Below are 23562 nucleotides of genomic sequence, written 5' to 3'. Positions count from 1 at the left end.
CCACCCACCACACAGATCACTTGTATAGACCATAATACATCAGTTTCTCTAAGACAAGGCTATTCACATACATGTTCTCAGCAAGATTTTAATCTGAAGTTCCAAAAGGCAAATTACCTGTAGGTTTTGTTGACTGCAATAGATAGGTACTGTGTAAAAGCAAGAAAACTAGTGATTCATAAACATCTCTACAAAAAGCTTCTAACATTACCTGAATACAATGGTATGAACTGTTTTCATCATGAGAATATTGTGCCCTGAAAATATTGTCAATGATTTTGCAAGAAAATGAAGCTAGTGTTGTAGATATTCTAGAACAATGCAACAGACCTAGTAGAAGGAAATATCAGGAGCACACTGAACCTCCAGGGTCAGACAGTGTGATTAGAAAATCAGTAATGCTAATGGCAATCCAGGCACTCTGCTAACGTATGTAAAGCTTGTTTGCATACTTAATTTAAAAAATCCTGTTTTTTTCATGTTATTTTAAATGTGATGGAAAACCACACTCCAGGTCACAGTGCTTTCTTGAGTTCTCTCACTCTTCGATTACTGTCAGTTTGTGATGTGGCATGAATGAAGCCTTTCATACCTCTTCAGCACAGTAGGCTGTAAATTAATAGGTGCAAAGAAAGCAATACTGTTCTGTGAATTAAGCATCAATTTGTTGCTTCTATACTTCTCACTTCATACACTGTTCACATGCTGGTGTTAACACCTAAGTGGTCTGTGTGTCTTTATAGCTAACACATGCAAGAAATTACGTGAGTGTAGTCACTACTACTAGCATGAAGTACATTCACCATCCTATTTATTTTAGGGTCAAAATCTTTGCAAAAGCTTACATACACTTCTATGCATACATTTACTTGTATTTCTGTATATTATTTAGCATGAAGATACAAAAAAAATACAAGCTTTAATTTCAGATATGCTGTCTCTAAATACAAGCTTAAGAACTTTTTGCAAGATTTCTGTGTGAGATATTTCCATAAACTGAACACAATTATTAACTGAGCCTTTGTATCAGGACTCTACCAACTTAGCTTTTTTTTTTTTTTTTTTAAATAACAGTATTTCCATCAACTCCATCTCTGAACACAAGATTAACATACAATCTAAAAGAAAGATATGCTCCAAAAGGATGAATGGGAAAGTGTTTTGTTATATTTCTACCTGAAGCTTTCAGAAGAATTACATACAAATTTCAGCACTTGCCAACATGGGCCAGTGTCTGGGTGAAGACCACAGGATATAGCTACCATACAGCTACCAGGAAAGATGAGGGCACACCAGGTGTCACTGCTGTCCTACACAGCAAAGGTAAATTTACCAAAACACTCCTCATTTGGGGGAAAGGGAAAGGAGAAGGGATATGCTTGCTGGATCAAAGTAATAGCACTAGTAAGGGTGGTATTCCTGTGGGCTTACAATGTTCTTGTTCACCCTGTGCTTGTGGAAAGGCTGACTCAAGTACACTTCCCAGACTCATTTGGGATATTACTCTGCAAAGGTTCTTCTGACCTAGAATACCAAATTCCCCCAATGCTATTATGAACTTTCTTAGCCCCTCCAAGCTAGCCTAAAACTGTTTCTACAATCTTACAAACTATTGAAAATCAGTTGTACTCTCCCTCAACCTACCCAAACAATTATTATTCTCCTGTTAGATGCATTCTTGTCTCCCAACTCCCCAACCCAAAGCACTTTTTTTCTTCCATCATTCCCTTTTTACCAGTTCAATGCCAGAAACTTAGAGATCACACACAAATTCAGATGCTACATTTCAGTTTATTTTTGAAACCACTATTGTATTCTTTGTTCTTTTATTCATTATGGTCATTTTTAGTAATTAGCATCTGGAGGTTCCTCACTGCAACCAGCAAAGCTCATCTGCTTACATAGTATATGTGATACTATTTAATAGACACTTAAATCATAAAACAAACACACAAATCATATTCTCCTGTATGATTTTATTTTATTTTAAATGCTGAAAGAAAAAGGAAGACAACATTCAGGATGTTGGAAAGAAATGTAAACTTGTCTTAAAATATTTATTTATTTAGAGCTTTGTTTTCATGAGTAGTAGCCAGGCTTCATCTTTCATTCAATGGAAATGTTAGGGAGAAGGACTGTTTACTACCTCTCTCATTTACATTGTTTCTTTTTCTTTCTGTGGACTCCAAAGGCACTAAGCAGTGTTCATTACATTTTCCCAAGTCTGCTAACAATATACTTACAACTGTGGATAATTCATTTTTTCAAGCAGGCATTTGAATGCCTGCAGAAAATCCATTTTGGAACATGATGATTTTGATAAATATAGCAAAGTACAAGATACATCACTGATGAGATCAGCTTATTAATCCTTATTATGGGAAAACTGTAGGAGTGAAGAAGCTGTTTATCTGCATATGTTTGGGTATAGCAACTGCTATGCCAAAGAACCGGGTATAGATGCTGAATTAAAACTTGTTATTTCCCACTCAGTGAATTTTAAAGCACTCTGGAAAGCAACACTTTAAGATGTATCAGTTGTCTGTATGACATGTTTAGGATACATAGCTACATCCTATGCAAATCACTGTGCCTATTTTCTTTTCAAATTCCCTAATCTGTGAGTGGTATCATCCTTTCTGAGACTAAGCTTAGCAACTCTGAGATCAGCAGCACCTTCACTCCAAGTGTACAGAACTCCATAGGCACTCAAGTCCAGCATGCTGTCTGCAAATTTTTTATACACCCTTTTGACCATGACTGTATCACATGCTTTACTTTTTTTGAGCAGAGGATATGTTTTCCAAACCTTCATCTACTAGAAACCAAGGGAAAAGGACACAAAGATCAACTACAATGTCTCAGTGGTTGTTTGAGATAAACTTTAATAGATTTTAAGCTGAGGGAGGGTACAGAAACTGGGAATGTTGGCAGGAGGGGAAGAGAAGAGAGCAGTGGGAGTATGGGTGTTACCAAAAGAAAATGGTCAGAAGAATCACAGAATCACAGAATAGTCATGGTTGCAAAGGACATCAGAGAAACCAGGAGAAACAAGCATCAACAGCAAAGGCAGCAACTGACAGAACTCAGAAGCTGGGAAGAAGATTTATTCCACTGATTCTTTAAGAGAGGCATGGGATTTGTCATTATTACTTATTCTAGGGATTTTTCTATCATTTTCTAATTTTGCAATATGTGAATGCCTAATGATGTGTGCTGTAGCAAGTCTGAACAAACGTGGTATAGAATAAATCAGTTGGCAAAAACACAATTCATGAACAAAACTTTAATTCTAATTAGGTTACATTATTAATTGAAAATACCTAATATTCTGTCATGGTCACTGTATTTTTAGTCTTACAAAGCTCTTCATACAGGCACACATGCTACCTTTCTTGCTCACCTTATAATTATCTTTGTCCTTCCAATGTATCTTGGGGATTTGATGTTCCATGGTAAGTCAATTTAAAAAGTTTTGGTGTAGCTATATATATTTGGTAGATAGTGTTGAAGTGTTATACAGCATTAATGATGATTTTCAAATGTGATAGACTATTGGATTTTATACACTGAAAATTTTGTGACATGGAAGTCAATAGAAAGAATTTGAGGATACCTATGCAACTTCTTTTTCCTCCCCCCCAAAAATAATAATTTTAAAAAAATGTGGTTCATTACAGGTCAGATGGACAGGCTATGATGTACAGAAGATTATACTTATTGGACTCAACTTCCTCACTAGAACAGGTAAAAGGGGAAATCCAGTTAAAATCCGGAGATAAGGTAAAACCTTCCAAAAATTATTAGAGAACAAGAGAACCATTTCCTAGCATCTCCAAAACAAACATACAGCTTTGCAGAGTTCCATAGGTGACAAAAAAGAGATGACTATCAGCCTGTCCATACAGAGGCTAAAATAAGTAGTTAATAAAAAATAAATTACTATTTTTTAAAATTATGTTCTCAAGTGAAAAAGCTGGAATCTAACTGCCTTCCCCTCATTGCAGGCCATAGCACATCCTTTTGTGTCTGACAGAGAAGGAAAAGAAAACAGAACGTCCTGTTGCCAAGGGTCACAAGCCCTTTTCTGGTGTGTAACCAAAAATGTATTGACTGTGCATCCACAAGCAATGTATCTTTTCACAGTAAACCAACAGATGGTGCTCTTTAGCTGTATAATTATGCAATTCTGAGATAAATATTCAGCTCATATGTATGGACCTACTGCCATAGGTGCCTATAAAAAAGATTATTACAACCACTCCGTAATCTCATACATTACTTTGCTACAGACCTCTTACAATGAGGGTGGTAAGATTAAGGCAGATCTCTATAAGCAGGACAGGAAACTTGCCTATTGAAACACTTATTTTTTGAATTATATCTAAGTGTTTGAACTGGTGTATTTACTGAAGAAACTCAAACTAGTGTTATGACGCAGGTGTTATATATGAGTTATTAATGAGGAAAGAAATAAGAACTGAGATTCAGATTACTCCAGGTACTTAAGTCAAATTGTATGCCAAGATTATAGTAATTCATTATGGCTGCTTCCAAATCACTCTCATATCCACATACGTGTTTATGGCCTTTCACTACGATATTGAGGTAATTTATAAGGAAGTCAGAATAATCTTTGAGGTATTTTTAAACAGTATTAGGAAATTATTAGGAAATAAAAAGTATGAAATCTAGTTCATTCTCTTCTACGGGAAAATACTGACAAAAATTTGAAGGATAATTTTAGTTTTAAATTGATGCACAAGCCAGATAGCACTACTATTGTGATGTAAGAGAGGGAAAAATATGAAAATATGTTCAACGTTAAGATTTCAAGTTTTAAAATAGTAATTGCAGAATTATTCTTAGCATCATTATCACCTTTCATACATAAGATACTTTCTTGTCCAGTAAGTTTTTACTCTTGCAAAAATTATGGCAAAGTCACGTTTATATGTAAAAGCCTGAGTTAGGCCTCTCTGTTTGAATTGCCCAGCTTTACCTCACCTGCAAATCATAAAATATTCACTCCAAATTAAAACAAAGCAAAACAATAAAATACAAAAAAACCCCATAACACACAACAAAAAACCCAAAAACAAAAACAGAAACAAAACCAAATAAACCAACTCTCAGTCTCAATGAGTCATCTGGGGAAAGTCTCATTAAGAGATTTTCAAAATACCTTCCCTAAGTTTGCTTCAAAAACATGTCAGTCTGGGCTTTAAGATACTTCTAAAAACAAACTCTATATTCTACCTCAATTTAATTTTAACTTAAGTAATTAAGTTTTAACATGTAACTTAAGCTGAAGTCTAAAGGGACATGTTTGAAAGTATTTTTAAAATTATATTTAATGTTCATAAATTATGCAAGTTTTTTTTTTTGTTTTTTTTTTTTCATTCTACTAATTACCAAAGGAGGAGCCCTTCAGACTCAAAAGATCCAGCCATTTGCTGGACTTGGAGACAGACTCTAGACATAGCAAAGATGCAGCAGAAGCAGTATTCTTGACATTATGAGCAATAGCTTAACAAGCCAGGATAAAAATGGTTTATGTCTAAAAATCCTTTGGTTTTGCTATGGGATAGCAAATTAAGCACGTAGTTAAAATTCAAAAAGGTTTCTTTCCTCTACAGTCAAACTAATACTACTTTTATTTCCTCCACAGATTAAAAGGCCTGTTCTACTTGCTTCACATTCATTTTGCAAACACCGATGTTCATCTTTTAGGCCTGTTGACACTTATATTGATTCGAAGCTGGAATAAAAATGTGGTCATCTATATGTGCACATCCACTCAAGATCCAGAGCTATATAACTGCTCTTTAATTAGGAAAAAGAAAAACAAATAGCTTTGGACACTCTAATTGTATCATGGACATAAAATAACTAGTGAGGTAATGTCACTTGCATCTTTCATAAACTAATTCCATTAGGACGGACTGTAGAAATTATTTTCAAATAATCTTTTAAGAGTAAGAAAAGGTAAACAAATCTCTTTTTCCTGTTCAATGTCCTGGAAAACAGACAAAAAATCAGCTATGTAACATCTTAAAGAGAGTTCAGAAACACGTGAGGTATGTAAGTAATACAAGATAATATTATTATATAATACATATAAGCCTTATAATGTAATTAATATAACTGCTGTAATATCTTTTATATATATATGTAATTACATGCAATTAGTTTTCCTCAGCACTTCAGATTCTACTTGATCTAATATTTCCATTGCTTTACTTAAAAAAAGACCATCAAGTTTTTACTGTAATAGTGCTGGAATGGCTTTCTTCTCATATGCAGACCTATTGCACCATATACTAAAATCACAAAAGAATCATCAATCTGAATATTTTATTTTTTTTTTTAATTCTCACTTTCTTTCTAGCTTTTGCGATGCTTTTGTATCTGTCTTTCTATGCTCTTCACTAGGATATCTGGCTTATTTTACAGCAATAGTCCTTTAAATGGAAAAGCAATCATAATTACCAGACCGTGCTAATGGAGTACGTGTCTTCTAACACAGAATTACTGTATAAGGTCTTGACATGATGCCAGACACAATAAAAAGGAACAATTAAAAAAAAAAAAAAAAGTCACATTTGAAGATGATACACCTCTAGACCATTAGTTTTTAAGTATGGAATAACTTCACATTTAAAAACACAGCTGATTTTAGCAGATTACAACGTGCACTACATTTAGCATGGCTTGAATGTCGCTATGGTAACTGTTCTGGTGTAAGTATAGCTGAATGTGTAGTTTCATTCCAAATGATCCAGTAATCCTCTAAACATTTCATATAAAACTTCCTGTATCTTCCCCAGCCTTTAAACAGTGATCCCAGACTGATCCTGTACTGGTATCAGTGATACTGTTATAATAACTTCAACAATGACACAGACAGTGGGGTGGAGTGCACCCTCAGCAAGTATGCAGACGAAACCAAGCTTCGTGCTGTGGTTGACACACTGGAGGGAAGGGATGCGATCCAGAGGGACCTAGACAAGCTCAAGAAGTGGGTCCATGCCAGCTTCATGAGGTTCAACAAGGTCAAGTGCAAGGTCCTGCACCTGGATCAGGGTAACACCCAGTATTGAAACAGACTGAGGGATGAAAGGATTTAAACCAGCCCTGAGGAGAAGGACTTGGGAGTAATGGTGGATGAAAAGATAGACATGGGCAGGTAACATGCACTCACATTCCTTTTCAAATCTGAAAGAGGCTAAATTTAGACTAGGTATAAGGAAGAAATTCTTTACTGTGAGAGTGGTGAAACACTTGAACAGGTTGCCCAAAGAGGGAGTAGATGCCCCATCCCTGATAACATTCAAGGTCAGGTTGGACAGGGCTCAATAGTTTTTACATATTTGCCAAGTGTGGTTTCACCAGATCAGATGCTACCTAGGACTTCAAATTATTAATGTACTGAACTGCCTAGCCTGTCATGACATTAAAATAGTAATGAGATTGAAATAATAACTATCAGTTATATGTGAGCAGCAGGTCTGGTGGGGTTTTTTTGCTGGGATATGTTTTATGGCAATGGTGCATATGTCAAGCATCAGACATTCTCAGAGATGAAAAAAATGAAAAACCTGCATATGTAGCATACAGAGAAATTGTAATGCAAACTGTTTTGCAATTTTTACCCATTTGTGTAGCTATATATATAATCTCTTACTTAGTACAGAGAATGTAGATTTAGTATTACAATTACTAAGCCCTAATATTGCTAAGCAAACAGTTTTAACACCAGCCAACAAGATAATAACACTTGCACATGAATACATATAGTAAGACTGAGTTATAGACTGTTTAGAATAATATGGCATCTGTTTGTGCTCTATGTATTCCTGTTTTGCAGTGAGGCTGAATTTTGCTCACTGCTTTCATTGTTGGAGTACAATATTATGCTAAGCCATTCAAGAGACAACAACAGAAAATATTATCATGCCAAGTTCAAATACATAATATCAGTAAATGTTCACTGCTAAGACACCTTGCAAATGTAATTCTCGAAGATGGAGGAAAACAAGAGGAAAGATCAAGATTTGGAAAGAATCAAAAGCACACTTTTTTTGTTGTTTTTTTTTTTTCATTTCTGGAGGGTGAAAGGAATCAAAGGATAATGCATAACAAAATGGTCATTACTAACAGGTAGAAAATATCTTAAATATCCTTTAATATTTTTTTTAAATACTCACCAAAAAGAACAGAAACTGAGATCTTTACAAGATCTCTGACTTACCATATTGATGGTGCTTCTGTTCCACTGATCTCTAAGAAGTCATACCCTTCCTCTAACTGGAAGTCAGTGAAGACCAAAGCAATGGTATCTCCTGGTTCAGCCAATATGGTCCAGGTGCAGTCAGCATTATTTTCATACTCAGAAGGGAAGTGAGGACTTGAAATAGTTCCACTTGTCCCACGTAGTGTCCCTCCACAAGCTCCTTCAGCTGATGAACAGAATATCAATTATTATTAGAGCTTCACTTTAAACAAGTGAAGCATCATCCTTCTACCACAGCAAACCCATGGCTTTCCTTCTGTGCTTAGAATACCCATAAATATATGCACACAGAAAACAAAATACAAATGAATGGAATAGAATAGTTTCTGGCTTTTAACCTGAAGAGATTTTTGGTGGGGTATTTCTTTGACTTTTTTTTCCTTGTTGGTGACACTTTAGTGCCAGGCCAAAAAAAGGTAACACTGGCAGAGACACGTAGTATAAGCTGACTTGGAGAACCTCTGTAAAAGTCCTCACAGAAGAATACTAAGGAAGAACTAGGCAGAGAGTCACAGAAATACAGTTAGTGGCCCTGTCATATAAGTTTAAAAAATATTGAACATTTATTTCCTAAAGATCTCTCTAATTTCTTTTAACTATAAAAAACTGCAGAAATAATATTCTTATAGATTTAAAATACAATCCTAAACTAGGAAGCATTAACAAACTTGCAACAGCAATCTCAATTTTTTGTTCTAGATTGGAATGTTTATAGATGGCTATTTTTTTTTTTATTGTTATTAACCAAATTTTAAAAAATGCAGGTAATGGGAATTTCCTGTTAACCCTAGAATGTTGTTTAATATGTTGCCAAAGGATTTAGTGGATTTCTTTCCTTGCCCTGTAAGATTTCATTGAACAATATAAAGTTATGCTAATTTTTATTAGTAATGGGTATTAAAACATGTAACTAAAAATGTATCAAGTGGCTTTTGGTGTGTTATGATTGTCCTGGTTTGAGCCAGGATTAAGCCAATTTTTCTTTTCACTGATTTTTTTTTCCTTCAGTAAGCTTTCTTTTAACTAGCAACTGTGTGTTCTGCTAGGCTGATAAGACAGTGGAATGTTTTTCTAACTACTAAGGTTTCAAGGTTACACCTTCACTCCGCTGGCTCAGACACTATGGGGAGATCTCTGACCCCCCCCGTGGGAGGCTGTTAGACAGACAGCAAAATTGGCCAAAGATATTCCATTCCATATATCTACGTAAGCCCAAAGGAAGGTCAGAGATCACAGAAGACAGCTTCCTTCTTCTTCTCGCCTTCTCTTCCGTCCATGGCTGGCGTCCGGGGAGGACTCTGTTCATCCATCACCGTCGACCCTTAGGCTCGAGCTCTCCTGACCCTCATAACTCTCTGCTTTCTCCAGCAGCAGCTCCGGGATTCCTCGGGACTCTTGCCAGTTCAGGGGAGTGCTGTGGGAGTTGCTGGGGGTGGGGGGAGGCGAGGGGCTTTTGCCCATATCTGAATATATCTGTATATAATTGTATATATTTTCTTGTATGATTCATTAGTGTTTTAATTAAAGCTGTGTAGTTTAGTTTTCAATCCAGCCAAGTCTCTCTCTTTTTCTCTCTCTCCTTCCCTACCTGGGTGGGGGGGGAGGGGATCAAGAGCATTGTTGTCGGACCTGAGTCAAACGGTGACAATGATGTAGCTATAAAAGCTAAAGCGATAGTAATTAAAAATATTTCTGCCTAGGTGAATGATCAGGAGAAGGAGTTTTTGTCTGTTTTATCATCTTTACTTAGTACTATTATCATTTTAAGTACTATCATTCTAAGTATCAAAGTATCATTCTCAGTACTATATCACTTGTATATTCTAAATGCATGTGGAGATCTAAAAACAAGTAGGTTGGCAAGGTGCATTACATAGGGAACTTACAGTCTAATATGGGCAATAAATTAATAGCTAATGAAGAAAACAGTGCAGGATTAGAGCTGCTCTTCTCAATCACAGTATAAAGCCTGTCATTGAAAAGTCAGCTTTCAAGGAAAATTTGACAGAGAAAGGATTAATTTGAATCAAAGGAAGAGAAATACTGTGGCTGGACATTTAAAAAGGGAACTATTAAAACAGGATAAATAACTAATAAGGCACTGAAATAAAAGGAAGAATCAGGAGAAAGACAGAAACAGAGTAATTTCTCTAAGTATTCTATGGACCATAAATTTAACTAAAAAGAGGACAGAAAGCCTCTGAAGAGATATGAACAGGTAGCTATCTTTATTCTTCCATATGCAAAGGAAATTTTTACAGAAAGAAATGTAACAACCTTGGCTACCAAAACTTTACTGAGTTTCATGATTTCTTGGCAGACAAATTTCTCAGGGGAAGGCAGGTCTTTCTGATAAATTTCGTATCTGACTTTCTGAACCCTGATATTCATATGATTTTTTTTTTTTTTTTTTTAAGAAGGAGATTTAGTGGTGAAACAGATCTACACTACTTCAAGATTTCTTTTTGTTGATGAAATCACCCATTTCTGTGATTCCTCCCTCAATCCGTTTTTTTTGTACAGCGTATACTGAAAAGGGTTATTGTGCCTTTGAGGGATGAAAGAGGAAAGGAAGTGAAAATTAAAGAACTCATGGCTAAAGCCAAGGATCAGAGTTAGAATTCCCTGTGCATAATACATGCAAAGATTAAAATAATTTAAAAACTACCGTAAATCTATGATAAATAAGAAAGTCAAATCAAGGTTTATTATCAATAATAATTATAATTAACTTCCACCCCCTTTTTAATAAAATATATAGCTTTCAAGCACCTCACTTCAGATCATCATCTAACCCAGCAAAGAAAAGCAATTTAACTTGATACATCCTGTGCCAAAACTTCAGTACAGAAACTAACACTGAGTTATTGATTTCCACTGCAGTCCTCAGTGTCAAGAGTTTAAATGAACCATCAAAACCCAAAACCTGGTAATTTCCACCCTCTCTTTTTCTAGGCTTTCTACTTGTTCATATTTTGTCACAGTAGTGTGTGATTTATTTAATTTTTTTTAAGAATCAAAATGTAAAAGTTTGCTTTCCAGTTAATAATTCAAAAGGTTCTACCTGTATTGTTTAAAGCCAGCAAGCAGGCTCTTCCCATCCAGCATAACCAGCAAGATATGTAAAATCCTAAGTCTCTTTGGTACTAGCCACTTCCTGTTAAATTTTGTTATGACAATATTCTCAATGACACCATCTCCCACTGTGTTTTTACTGACATTAAGTAACATGCTAATGGTAATTACAATGCTACTCAGTGTTTCTGTTGCAGCGCCCCTGAATAAGCTTTGAGCTCTAAAGCTCTGACTCTTACAGTTGTCAAGGAAAACTATGTAGTTGATTATTTCTGGCAATTGCATGCAAAAATGTAAATTTGTACACTGTACATTACCAGTGAAAGCCAAAGGAACTCAGGCTACTACAGCTATCTGCCTAAAGGAATGCATAGCTTTTTAATCTAGTCAAAACAGCATTTCTACAGGATTTGCAAGAAATAAAGTTACCTCAGAAATGGAAAGAGAACATTAGTTATGTAAGACCACAGAAACTACATTGGTCCAGAGAGTGAGTATTTTCTCTCCAAAAGATGTGGATGCGTTAAGGAAAGACTGCGGTGAAGAGCTCCTGCACAGAATGATCCTCTGACGTACTGTCTGTGTTCCAGGAGCCTGTAGCTCGCAGACTTCCTCCATCATAGGTGGCACCTAGGCAAAGGCAACCTGACCACTGAATGCTAAACGTAATAAACTGCCTAAGAGTGAGCACAGGCAGGAGGGATGCGGCTAGAGAGCGGGAGACACTAACTGTCCACACATACACTGTGTTTCTTCAGCTGGTTCCAGAGATAACTGGCATCTCTGGGCTGACCATCCATCTTGGCCATGGCCTTCTCTATGTTATGCTTTTGACAGAACTAGAACAGTGTTCAGAAGTCTTAATACATCACTGTGGTTGCAGCAATTCGACAGCAGATAGTGCCTCAGGCTTCATGAATTCAGACTCCAATTCATTAACAAATTGCATTTTAAAATGTTCAAGTAATTAATTCCAAACACTTACGGTTATTTTCAAGTTGTAAGCAACTGCACGAAGTCCTGTTTGTATCAGCTTAAGTGACTACTTGAAGTGTAAAGCTACAAACATTTGAATCTCTCAGTAGTCAGGAATTCAGTGGTCTGAATTTAGAGAATATGCATCTTACATAAAGTACACACGCAAACATGCATGTCTAGCACCACTTGACAAAAAACATATGCACTGTATAAAAGAGTAGCTTAGATAAAACAGATAAATATATCCCTCAAATTAATGTATGTAAAAATCAAATTGATCACTGAACAATGGCAGTCAATGGAAAATCTTACATTTTTCTTCAAACTAGAAAGAGTAATTTCATAAAAAATAACAACCTGACAATTTTGGTAATTTGTGTTTTGCATAATGAGATCTTGTGACAAGTGACATGCAAGCCCTGCTAAGATATCCAAAGATGGGGTAAGGACAGAAACAGTATCATAGAAAAACCCCTTATTTAAACTGGTTTAGATATCTTTTGATCATTCAGTCAGCTGTAGAGGACTTTCTACTCCTTCCCACAAAAATGTCTTCCAGAGTTCAATATAAAACTCGAGATACAGTTTATAAATTGAAATCAAATGACATATTGTAATTTCTAGTCACATTTTGTAAGTCTTATAAATTAAATAAAACTGCAGCTTTAGAGAGTTTTAAATGAACCATGGGCATACATTATTTATCATGCTTAATTAAAAATATCACTGAAACAGTTCTTTATTTATTGAGGTTGGAGAGATCCTGCAGAGAGAGATGCGGGGCAAGCTGAATATGAGTCAACAGTGTTGCCGGGCAACCAAAAGGGCCAACCATGTCCTGGGGTTCATCAGGCACAGCATAGCTATCCAGTGAGGGAGGTGATTGTCCCACTCTGCACTGCACTGGTGCAGCCCCACCTCAAGCACTGTGTGCAGTTTTGGGTGCCTCATTTTAAGAAGGACATAAAACTGAGCGTGTCCAGAGGAGGGCGACCAGGATGGTGAAAGGTCTCAAGGGCAAGACTTACAAGAAGCAGCTGAAGACACTTTGTATGTTCAGCTTGGAGAGAGAAGGCTGGTAAGTGACCTCATTACAGTCTACAACTTCCCCATGGGGGGCAGCGAAGGGGGAACTGCTGATCTCTCTCTGGTGACCAGCACAGGAACAGGCCACAAGGAAATGGAATGAAGCTGTGCCAGGGACAGTTCAGACTGGCTATCAGGGAAAACATTATTTCCTGAGAGGGTGGTTTGGTCACTGGAACAGGCTCCTGAGGGAAGTGGTAACAGCACCAAGTCTGCCTGAGTTCAAGGAACATCTGAACAACAATCTCATTCATATGGTTTAGTTTTAGCTAGTCCTGCAAGGAGCAGAGTTGGAGTTGATGATCCTTTTGGGTCCCTTCGAAATGGAGATATTCTATGATTCAATGACTTACTCAAGTCCTTCCTGAATGCCATTTCATTCATTGGTGACAAAGTAGATAATTGTACCTCTAATAAAATTCTTCTGTACCTAAAACACACCTATGAAATAATAATGAATGACTCAAAGAGAGATGCTTTGGATATTTTGGAAATTGTTAATCTGAGGGAGTTAGTTTAATGACTTTTTGAAATAACACTTCAAGCTCACCATTTTAAAATGTGTTACTGATAAACAAAAACTAAAATCAAGCCAAAGTATGTCAACTCCAAGTTTAGAAATAAACTTCAGGATGTCAATGCCAACCATGAAGCTGCTAAACTGCCAGATTAATAAAGACCAAAACCATTGCTTTGTTACAAGTGTTACAACAGTGTAGCGTTACTCAGTGATCAGATAACTCATTGATCTAATCTCGTTCCAAATGGCAGCCAGCTCTTGAACGATCAAAAGATTCACCTCTACTTGCTAATCTTCTTTAGTATTTTAGTTTTGTATTGATTTTATTTTGAATCAGTAAAAACCAACACCTGTGCTTCTCTTCTGTGCTTCAAAAAGCAGAAACTTGTCAGAAGGTTGTTAGGTTTTTTTTCTATCATCACTTGAATCCAAATATACTGCATCCTGGAAAATGGTTCTATTCAGTTCCCTCCCTTTCTCAATTTCTTCTCCTGCTGTTGATCAAATTCACATACATTAGATACTCCTTAGATTGTGCGTCTAAGACCAATTTTCTTTCTCTCTCCAGGGTTTTCAAAGGACACTTCAAAATAATGTTATTGCTCTCTAAATAGAATGGGATTTATTTTGTTAAAATTCCAGAAGTTACTGGAGTTTAGGAAAATAGTGTCTATTTTACATACATTTAAAAAGTCAGATTTCTCATGTTGAGCTATTGGTATGTACAAAATAAAAATGTAAAAATTGTTACCATTTGTTTAGATGCCTGTGGGCACCTGTTGAAGCTGTAGAAATACTTTGAACATTTTACCTTTGAAATTTCAGTGAGCCAGATCTAAGCAGACCCCAAAGCCTAATGGGGTTGTCCCATAGTTATTGGCCCTAGCAATACTGCATTTAGTGCAGTAGTTTTGTACTTCATGGGGGTTTAGTTTATCAGTTTTTTCTTTGTCAAGAATGTGCTTAATTTAGTAGTCTTCTACAATTCTCATTTATTCTATCATATTGATTTGTTATAGCACTAAGACCTATTCCCCAACATCCATTCTGGAGAGGAAATCTATTAGTAATCAAAGTTACAGATTTTGAATAAGAAAAAAAAAAAGTGATGGAGAAATTATTTGCTAATCTGGCTGAAAAGTTCAGTTATTAACTGACAGTACACACTTGAGCAAACTTTAAATCAAACCCTCCAACTTTTTAAATGCAAAAACATGGTATTAAGGCAAGATAGCTAGATTAAGAAGTTCAAAAATTAATCAACAGTCTGTAATGTCCTACTCTCCCTCAGAAATAAAAGATCAGTCTTTTGGATATCTTGTAAAGACTCTGTTCTCTTTCAATTAAGTATCCGAAGCTGTTTTCCAGTGATAAAATAATATTTCGCTTGAGAATATTTTATAATTTTAACAATGATAATGATCCCTTAAAATAACAGTCTACAACAAATCAATGGTAAAGCCCTAATTTTGAAGCAAAAAGAGAAAAGGCTAAATTCTTTAAGGGGAAATTGATGACTAATGCAATTTCACTTTTTTTTTTTTTTTTTTTTAATAATTAGGAAAGTTAATCCCATTATGCACAGAAGCCTACATGCGGTTATGAAATCTTTCATCTTTTTATGACTGCCCCTGAGGTTTGTTTCTCATTTTTAGTGGATTGCTGTATCTTCCTCCGATGTTAACTTTGTTCATGCTTCTAATGGTCAGATGGAAATTCTCTTTTTCATTCTTTGGCTTTACTATATCATTCCAAGTACCTGCACTATGTTTTCATTGTACTGGTAATTTCATTTTTCACTTCTTGTTCTTGTCTTTCAGGCACCTTATTGCACAAATCCAGCTTTGACCTGGCATCCTTTCATTTTTTTTATATCAGGTCCCTCCATACCTACTGATACATGTTACAAGAAGAATATATAAATAAATATATTACTTACACAGACATACACTCACACATATATAAGAATGAATACTTGTAGCTGTGTTCATATTTACCCTCTGGGTGTGATGTAGCCAGTCCTGCGCTACTGGGTGAGAAATCATACAATACATATCGCCTGCTTTTCCTTAAAAACTTCTCTGACTTCTTATTTGACCAGACACAATGACTTTCATTCAGATTTTATCTCAATGGAAACACTGCACCAATTTAGATTATTCTGAAAGTGAACCAAATTCCTCAGGCATGAATCTGCCATCTCACTGCAAAAATTTGGTTTGGGAAAATATTCTCATTTTATCATGTATTGCATCATCAATAAACAGAATTTATGGGAAATATTATTTTCTTTTTCACTTTTTAAAAAATAATTTTATGTATAAACATGGATAAATGTTGTGATTGGGACATCTATTACTCCTCCTTAAACCTGTAAAATATCAGTTCAGAATCTCTGTATTTATTTTATCTTACCCTACACTGAATAGTAAACTCTTCTTTCTTCCTCCCTTTATCTCGTAATACCTTCTTAATTATATATTCTTCAGCAAAGTATTTCTCCAATAGTATGTTTTAAATCTGGAACCTGATTAATTATTACTCGATCTTTTTGGACATAGTATTTATTTTACTAGCTCGTCTTCTTTATTATCTCTCCAAAATGTGGTGTCTTTTTAATGATAATATATTACATTTTCTTCTCCTCACAGCTATTTTCATTGTGAAGAAAAGCTTACCATTGTAATATCACTAATCCAATTTGTATTCTTAATGCCAGCTTTATAAAAATCCAGACTCATGCAAATATAATCAACTAGGGATTCTCAAAATTACTGAAAATTGAGAACCTAATTATACAAAGTTCGTTTAGAAGTAGTCACATATCATAAATCAGCTATTAGTGGGGTTACTGCAGAGAACGAAATTAACTTTCAAAATGTTTCAGACTTGTACTGCACAGTATTTCAAACCCAAGATAAAGAAGGAAAATGGTTTTGGGTGAACACTATTATGGTAGCTAAGACTGAGACAACAAAGACCTTTTTAATTCTCAGGACAGAAGCCAGAGCAGGATTTAGGTGGGCCACTGATTCTTCCTGTCAATATTTGTAAGCCACGTATACAATTTCTTGCAGAAACTCATGATAAACTCCTTGGTTAGCTTCTAATAGCAGAAAAGCCAATGCCTGCTCATAGCATATGGAAAATCAGAACTAAGTTTTAATAATTACCTCATCTTTTACCTTTGAACTTTGAAGGGAGTCTGTTTTCTATTTTGTTTTCTATCTTTTACAGTTTGGAAGTTGCCATATTTTCACACACCAAAAAATCATAGTTTATTGAAAGAAAAAATAAATAAAAAGAAAAAAAATAAAAAGAGTACAGGAAATGTCTTGACAGTCAAATTATCTAATGTTTCTAAAAATGCCACTGACTGCACCTTTGATTTCTGATCAGAGTTTCTTATAAACCATCAATGAATCTGTAGTTCAGTTTGGCACCACTTCCCTCTACAAGGCTATACATTAAAGAGAAAATCTCTGAAACTGAGTAGTAGCCAGAGAAACAAAATGGTAGATACAAGAGTCAATGCTGCCTACATCTTCTTAGAGGCTTAGTAATTCACTGAGGAATTTTCCTAGCAGAAACAGCACTGGTGCAGTTAGACAATGTATAATTTACTGGACACCAGCTTCTTAATGCTTCTGAAAATATTAAGCAACAAATTGCAGAAAACAGTAATTTCCTAGCATCAGCAAAGCTTGGGAAACATAACACAGAGAACAAGGTTATTATGATTTTTCAGTATATAAAACTTGTAGCTTTATTTAAGTCTGCTCTATTATCTTGCATAGATTCCATGAAATTAGTTTACGATTACAAGAAAGAACACAAAATTCATTAGCAAAGGCTGCACCTCACACCTCCTAGTTTTCAGTTAAACGGCAAAGTTTTGGAAGGAAAAAGTATTAGACACAGCAAAAGAGAAAACACAAGGAATTATAGAAGTAAACAGGATATGTGCAGGTTCATGGTACTTAGTGGTATGCATGGAAGGCTTCTCAGCATGTCACAGTGTAAGGCTGCTCTGTATCATCTTTGAAAGGCTGTGACTATCAGGGGTGATTCCCTATGACTGGAAATACATTTACATTCAGAAAGTAAAAAAAACAACCAAAGCTTTAAAAAAATATTTCATCTGCTGTTCATCTGCTATTGTTGTCTTAATATTTTAAAGATATTTCCTGTCTTTGTTTTTACCTCTGCAAAATGGAACTGGAAAATCCCATGATGCACCATTTCCAGGACTCACAATGCATGTCAACATGGCATGGCCTTCTAGGATGTAACCAGAGATACAGCTATATCGGATTTTATCTCCAATATTGAATCTTGTTCCATGAAGTACTCCTTTAGGTATTTCTCCTGGGTTGCCACAGGTATGACTAGGTAATACTGTCAAAAGAAAGAGGGAAAGATGTTACAGTTAAAATCTGCAGAACAAATAAATGCTTCTCAAACCATTGCAATTAAATAACTGGTTTCATTATTATTTTTTAAAACATTATTCCTTATACAAATTAATTGAAAGTAAGCAATGGAAGGTACTACCACAAAAGATTCAACTTTATGACAGACATTATCACTTTCAAAGTTAATTTCAAATCCAGTTCTTGATTTAACAGTCCTTCAGTGCAGTTCTTTACAGATATAATTTCAACCAAAATATTCTACATTTTGCTTTCTCCCAATTATCTGAATAAAATATTAAAAGTATTTTATTTAATTATTTTTGTAAATATTGCAAAAATACACATACAACATCATTATGGATCCAGACAATAGAAGGCACTTTATATGCAGTTTTTATTTTAGTAGATAAGTAAGAATTTAAAAGAATCCAGTAATAACTGCTCACTAACACTAAATGGAAGTCTAAAGTATATTTTTAAAAGTTTGATTTATATCTTCTTTTCAAATTACTTCAAGTTCTAGAAAATAAATTAAATCAATCACTGTTAATAGAAACAGAAAATAGAAGGAAACAATGACAAAGCAGTGACATTTGGCTGGTACGAATGGAAACAGTTATTTTATTTTTCATTGCAGAAGTTACTAGCACTTGTAAGTTACTTTCCATTTGTAGTATAATGGAACATATTCCATTAGTTATTTGGAACAGACTGTCTTAACTAGTTATCAGTTTAAAGATGATACTTCTCCACCTAGGAAAAGCACAAGTGTGCACTGAGAAGGAGGAAAAGGAAATTGTTTTTGTTCTCAATCTCATTTGAAAGTCATGAATGGCATGCCATTCCTTTCATTGAAGTAGTATAAATTGAAATGGTTTAATTTGTTTTAGAGCAGATGTTCTGGTTTGGTTTGGTGGGTTTTTGGTAGCAGGGGAAGGGCCACAGGAGTGGCTCAGGTAAGAAGCTGAGAGGCTCCCCCGGGCTCCAAACCCAGACAAGGAGCCATTAGAGGGACAATAGATGTGCCTCGGTGATTAACATATGAAAGAACTGATATAACACCTGAGCAGAGAAGCACTTAGGGGAGAAGAGCTGAGCTGGAGAGTGAGAGCTGTACTGGTGGTTGGTGAGGAAGAAGGGGAAGAAGGTGCCCTAGCACAAGTTTCCCTGCAGCCCATGGCGAGATGGCAGCTGTCCCCCTGCACTCATGGAGGAACGTGGTGGAACATTCCCTGAAGGCACCAGGAGGGGTGAACTTGGCCAGTGGACTTGGATTTTGTGGCCAGTGGATTTTCTGCCAGTGGACTCTGGTTATGACTGTAAGGAATTCTTCTTCCTGAGGAGGAAGGAGTGGCAAGAACCACCAGCCTGTGAACTGACTCTAAAACCCATCCCCCTGTGCCACTGGGGGAAAGCAGGGAGAGAAACCGGGAACAAAGTGATTTGGGCCTGGGAAGAAGGGAGGGGTGGGGTAACATATGCAAGCTCTGCTCTGTGTGTTGTCTGTGTCCTGTGTGTGTTTGATTAGTGAGAAATTAATTTTATTTTTTTTTCCTCCAAGTTGAGTCTGTTTTGCCCGGGACCTTAATTGGTGAAGAACCCTCCTTGTCCTTTGTCTCAACCCAGGAGCTTTGTCCTCCTCATCCCAGTGTGTGTGGGGGAGGGGGAGTTGAGTGAGCAGCCATGGGATTGTGGTTGTGTTGGGCCGAAACCATGACATTTTTGGTGAGCCAGGCAGGAGAAAGACAAGGAACCATGACAGCAGAAAAGGAAATGCAGAGAGCTGAAATATGTCATAAACAGAGCACAAAAGTTACATGCATTAATCAAAAAAATGGTGGTCTGAAAACATCACATGTAATTCAGGTATCGTATCAGAAACTGCATGATAAATGGACAAATTATTTCTCATCATTCTTCTCTCTTTCCTTCACCTGCAGAATCAACATAATCATACTAACCTCACTAACCCGCATATTAAGAGGACTAATTGCTCAATACACATCCTCAGTGTTGTAAAGTACTGTATCAATATATCAATGCTAATTAAGTCCCATTATACCATGTAAGTTCAATGACTGAATGCACATCCTTAATTCATTACTCAGTTAGTCACACTGGCATTTAAATGATCATAATTACACTTGAGTTACAACCCAAATTATACAGGAAAACTCTGAAAAGGCATATGCTGAAAAGCATAAAGCTAAAAAAATTTAGAAGAGCTAACAACTTCACTTAAAATATTCTTTTATGAGAAAAATCCCCAAATCTTCTATAAATATTAACAAGGTAACAAAACACTCTAATGAATCAGGACTTAAGACAACTATTCCACCAATGCTGCAGATCAGACATCTCAGATCTCTGTGGATTACAGGAACTACTTGAAGCTGCTGAACGAGTAGCTACCAAAGCTAGAAGCAAACAATATGACACCTGACTTTGTGCCGCTTCAGCAGCCTTCATAGAATAGGATGTTTATTTCAATGTGCTCATTCAGGTTGGAAAGTCAGTGTTTAATTACTATGTATCAAAATGAATAAATGTAAATAATATGACATCAAAATAACTGGAATAAAATAAAGATATCAATTTACATTCCAAAAAGTTGGCAACAATGATTCATTATATGCTGCAACATATATTGCTATATACTATTATATGTATTATAGCACTATTAAAAATGCTACCCTTCTCTTGTAATTTTTTTCCCTTTTTTGCTGCTTTAGTCATAGTGGGTCAATACAGGTAATTTTGCAAAAGAAGTCAAACAAAGAAAAAGTTGTTACATGCTTTGAAACATGAGATTGCCTGCATTCGAAACATGAGAATCTCTCTTTTGTTATTTTTAAAGAAAAATATTTTTACAAAACATTGTAATATGAAGTGGTTTCATCATAAGATTTATTGCATGCAGCAATATCTATGCAATTCAAAACTCAGCATTTATTTTTTATAAGTGAGTGTGCTATTTGGAAAAAATGCATTATTCAAAAATACTATGATCGCTGATAAACTGCATTCCCAAGGAAAATGCACCATAGCAAACCTACGTTTGCCATATACATGACAACTAGCACTGGCTAACTGTTGAAATTTTACTGAAGTTAATCAGTGTTCTGTGTAAAGAAGGTCTCCTGCAATATGATGTTTTTTCTGCATCTTCTTACCACTACATATGCCAAGAAATCCAGGAAAAAATGGGACTCGGCATCTGAAACTGACACGCATTTTACCACAACCTCCTAAAAAACAGTAAAAGATGAGTGATCTGAGAATGACAGTCTTATTCAATATATGTAACAGTTCACTGGAATTCACCACTTGTGAAGATCAACTATTCAGCTACATTATTTATTTGCTTTTCTAAAACTTTTATTGAAGTATCTTGAGGTAGCTGTACAATTTCATCTGCACAGACTTTACTGCTGGTCCTAAGATGAATTATCCTTTGAAGGTTCCTAACAGTAACCAGAACATAACCTCTGGATTATGAAAGTTCTAGCTGACCAAAGCCATGATATGGAAAGGTTATACATGTCCATCAAGGTATAACTTCATTGCCAAGTTTTCAGTAAAAAAACCCCATACTTTTCTGTAGTGTTACTGACATCTACTGTAAACAAGATTGAGAATCTGCAGTCATTTCCTGGAGGAAGCTTGTAGTATTACCTTTGTCACAGCATCTTTCATTGCCAATAATGCTTGATTCATGAAATAACTTTATGTTTACTGGGTACTGAGAACAATTATAAACTACACTAAACAGAAGCACACAAAGTAATGGATTTTTTTTTATATTGACCTAAGGTTAGAATGTTCTCAGATAGCATGCTTTATCTTTCTTTTCTTCACTGAAGTCATTCCCGGGTTTGAAGAAAAAACATTAGTGTATGGCCTTAGTATTTTATAATTAAAATCATATAAAATGGCATAGCCATGCAGATCCATCTCCTCAGACTTCCTCCTCAAGAATTTACCTACCTTCAGTATTCCAACAGACATAAGAACCTGTGTGGACTTTACTTCCTAACACAGATCAATCTGAAGCACTGTGCAGTATTATTTATTTATTAAATAAAAGGTAAAAGATAGGCCTTTCTTATACATTAACTCTATCTTCCTAGACAGAACTGTTTGACAAATACACAGGATCAAAATCTATAATACAATTTATTAATTAGATAACATGCCAAAGATTTTAACTCACTATTTAAACTAACTATGCACGTTACAGATTTTTTTAAGAAAAGTATTCAAAACATAATTTACATGATGAAACATAACACTAAAATTCATTATCAGACAGTGGCAAGAGGCTACGTAACAGCAGGACTGTATAATGTAGTAGACAAGGCAACATTTCTGACAATGTATGAATAATCACAGAATCATAGAATCCTAGGGGTTGGAAGGGACCTTGAAATATCATCCAGTCCAACTCCCCTGCCAGAGCAGGATCACCTAGAGCACATCACACAGGAATGCATGCAGGTGGGTTTCGAATGTCTCCAGTGAAGGAGACTCCACAACCTCTCTGGGCAGCCTGTTCCAGTGCTCTGTCACCCTCAGAGGAAATAAGTTTTTTTCTGATGTTTATGTGGAACCCCCTATGTTCCAGTTTGCACCCACTGCCCCTTGTCCTATCACTAGACATCACTGAAAAAAAAGCCTGGCTCTATCCTCCAGACACTCGCCCTTAACATGTTTGTAAACATTGACGAGGTTGCCCCTCAGTCTCCTCCAAGCTCAAGAGACCCAGCTCCCTCAGCCTTTCCTCATAACGGAGATGTTCCACTCCCTTAATCATCTTTGTGGCTCTGCGCTGGACTCTCTGCTCTTTCAAGCAGTTCCCTGTCCTTCTTGAACTGAGGGGCCCAGAACTGGACACAATATTCCAGATGTGGCCTCACCAATGCAGAATAGAGGGTAAGAAGAACCTCTCTTGACCGACTAACCACACCCTTTCTAATACACCCCAGGATGTCATTGGCCTTCTTGGCTACAAGGGCACATTGCTGGCTCATGGTCATCCTCCTGTCTACCAGGACCCCCAGGTCCCTTTCTCCTACACTGCTCTCCAGCAGATCAGCCCCCAACCTCTACTGGTACATGGGGTTGTTCTTCCCCAGATGCAAGACTCTACACTTGCCCTTGTTGAATTTCATTGAGTTTCTCCCTGCCCAACT

General features: G+C 36.1%; 1 protein-coding gene across 1 annotated transcript in view; it reads right to left on the bottom strand.

Moving 5' to 3' along the window:
• CSMD1 (CUB and Sushi multiple domains 1) overlaps positions 1–23562 on the bottom strand; it is a 1033138-nt gene that overhangs the window by 461202 nt on the left and 548374 nt on the right. The window contains exons 4-5 of the mRNA XM_051614951.1: positions 18159–18353; positions 8255–8462 (exon numbers count right to left, since the gene is read on the bottom strand). Coding sequence (XP_051470911.1) covers positions 8255–8462; positions 18159–18353 — 403 coding nt within the window. The remainder of the gene's footprint in view (positions 1–8254; positions 8463–18158; positions 18354–23562) is intronic.

This window comes from Apus apus, chromosome 3 (assembly GCF_020740795.1).
Source record: "Apus apus isolate bApuApu2 chromosome 3, bApuApu2.pri.cur, whole genome shotgun sequence".
In the NCBI taxonomy this organism is placed as follows: Eukaryota; Metazoa; Chordata; class Aves; order Apodiformes; family Apodidae; genus Apus; species Apus apus.
The sequence above is the reverse complement of the archived record's forward strand: the minus strand, read 5'-3'. Positions and strand labels throughout refer to the sequence as shown.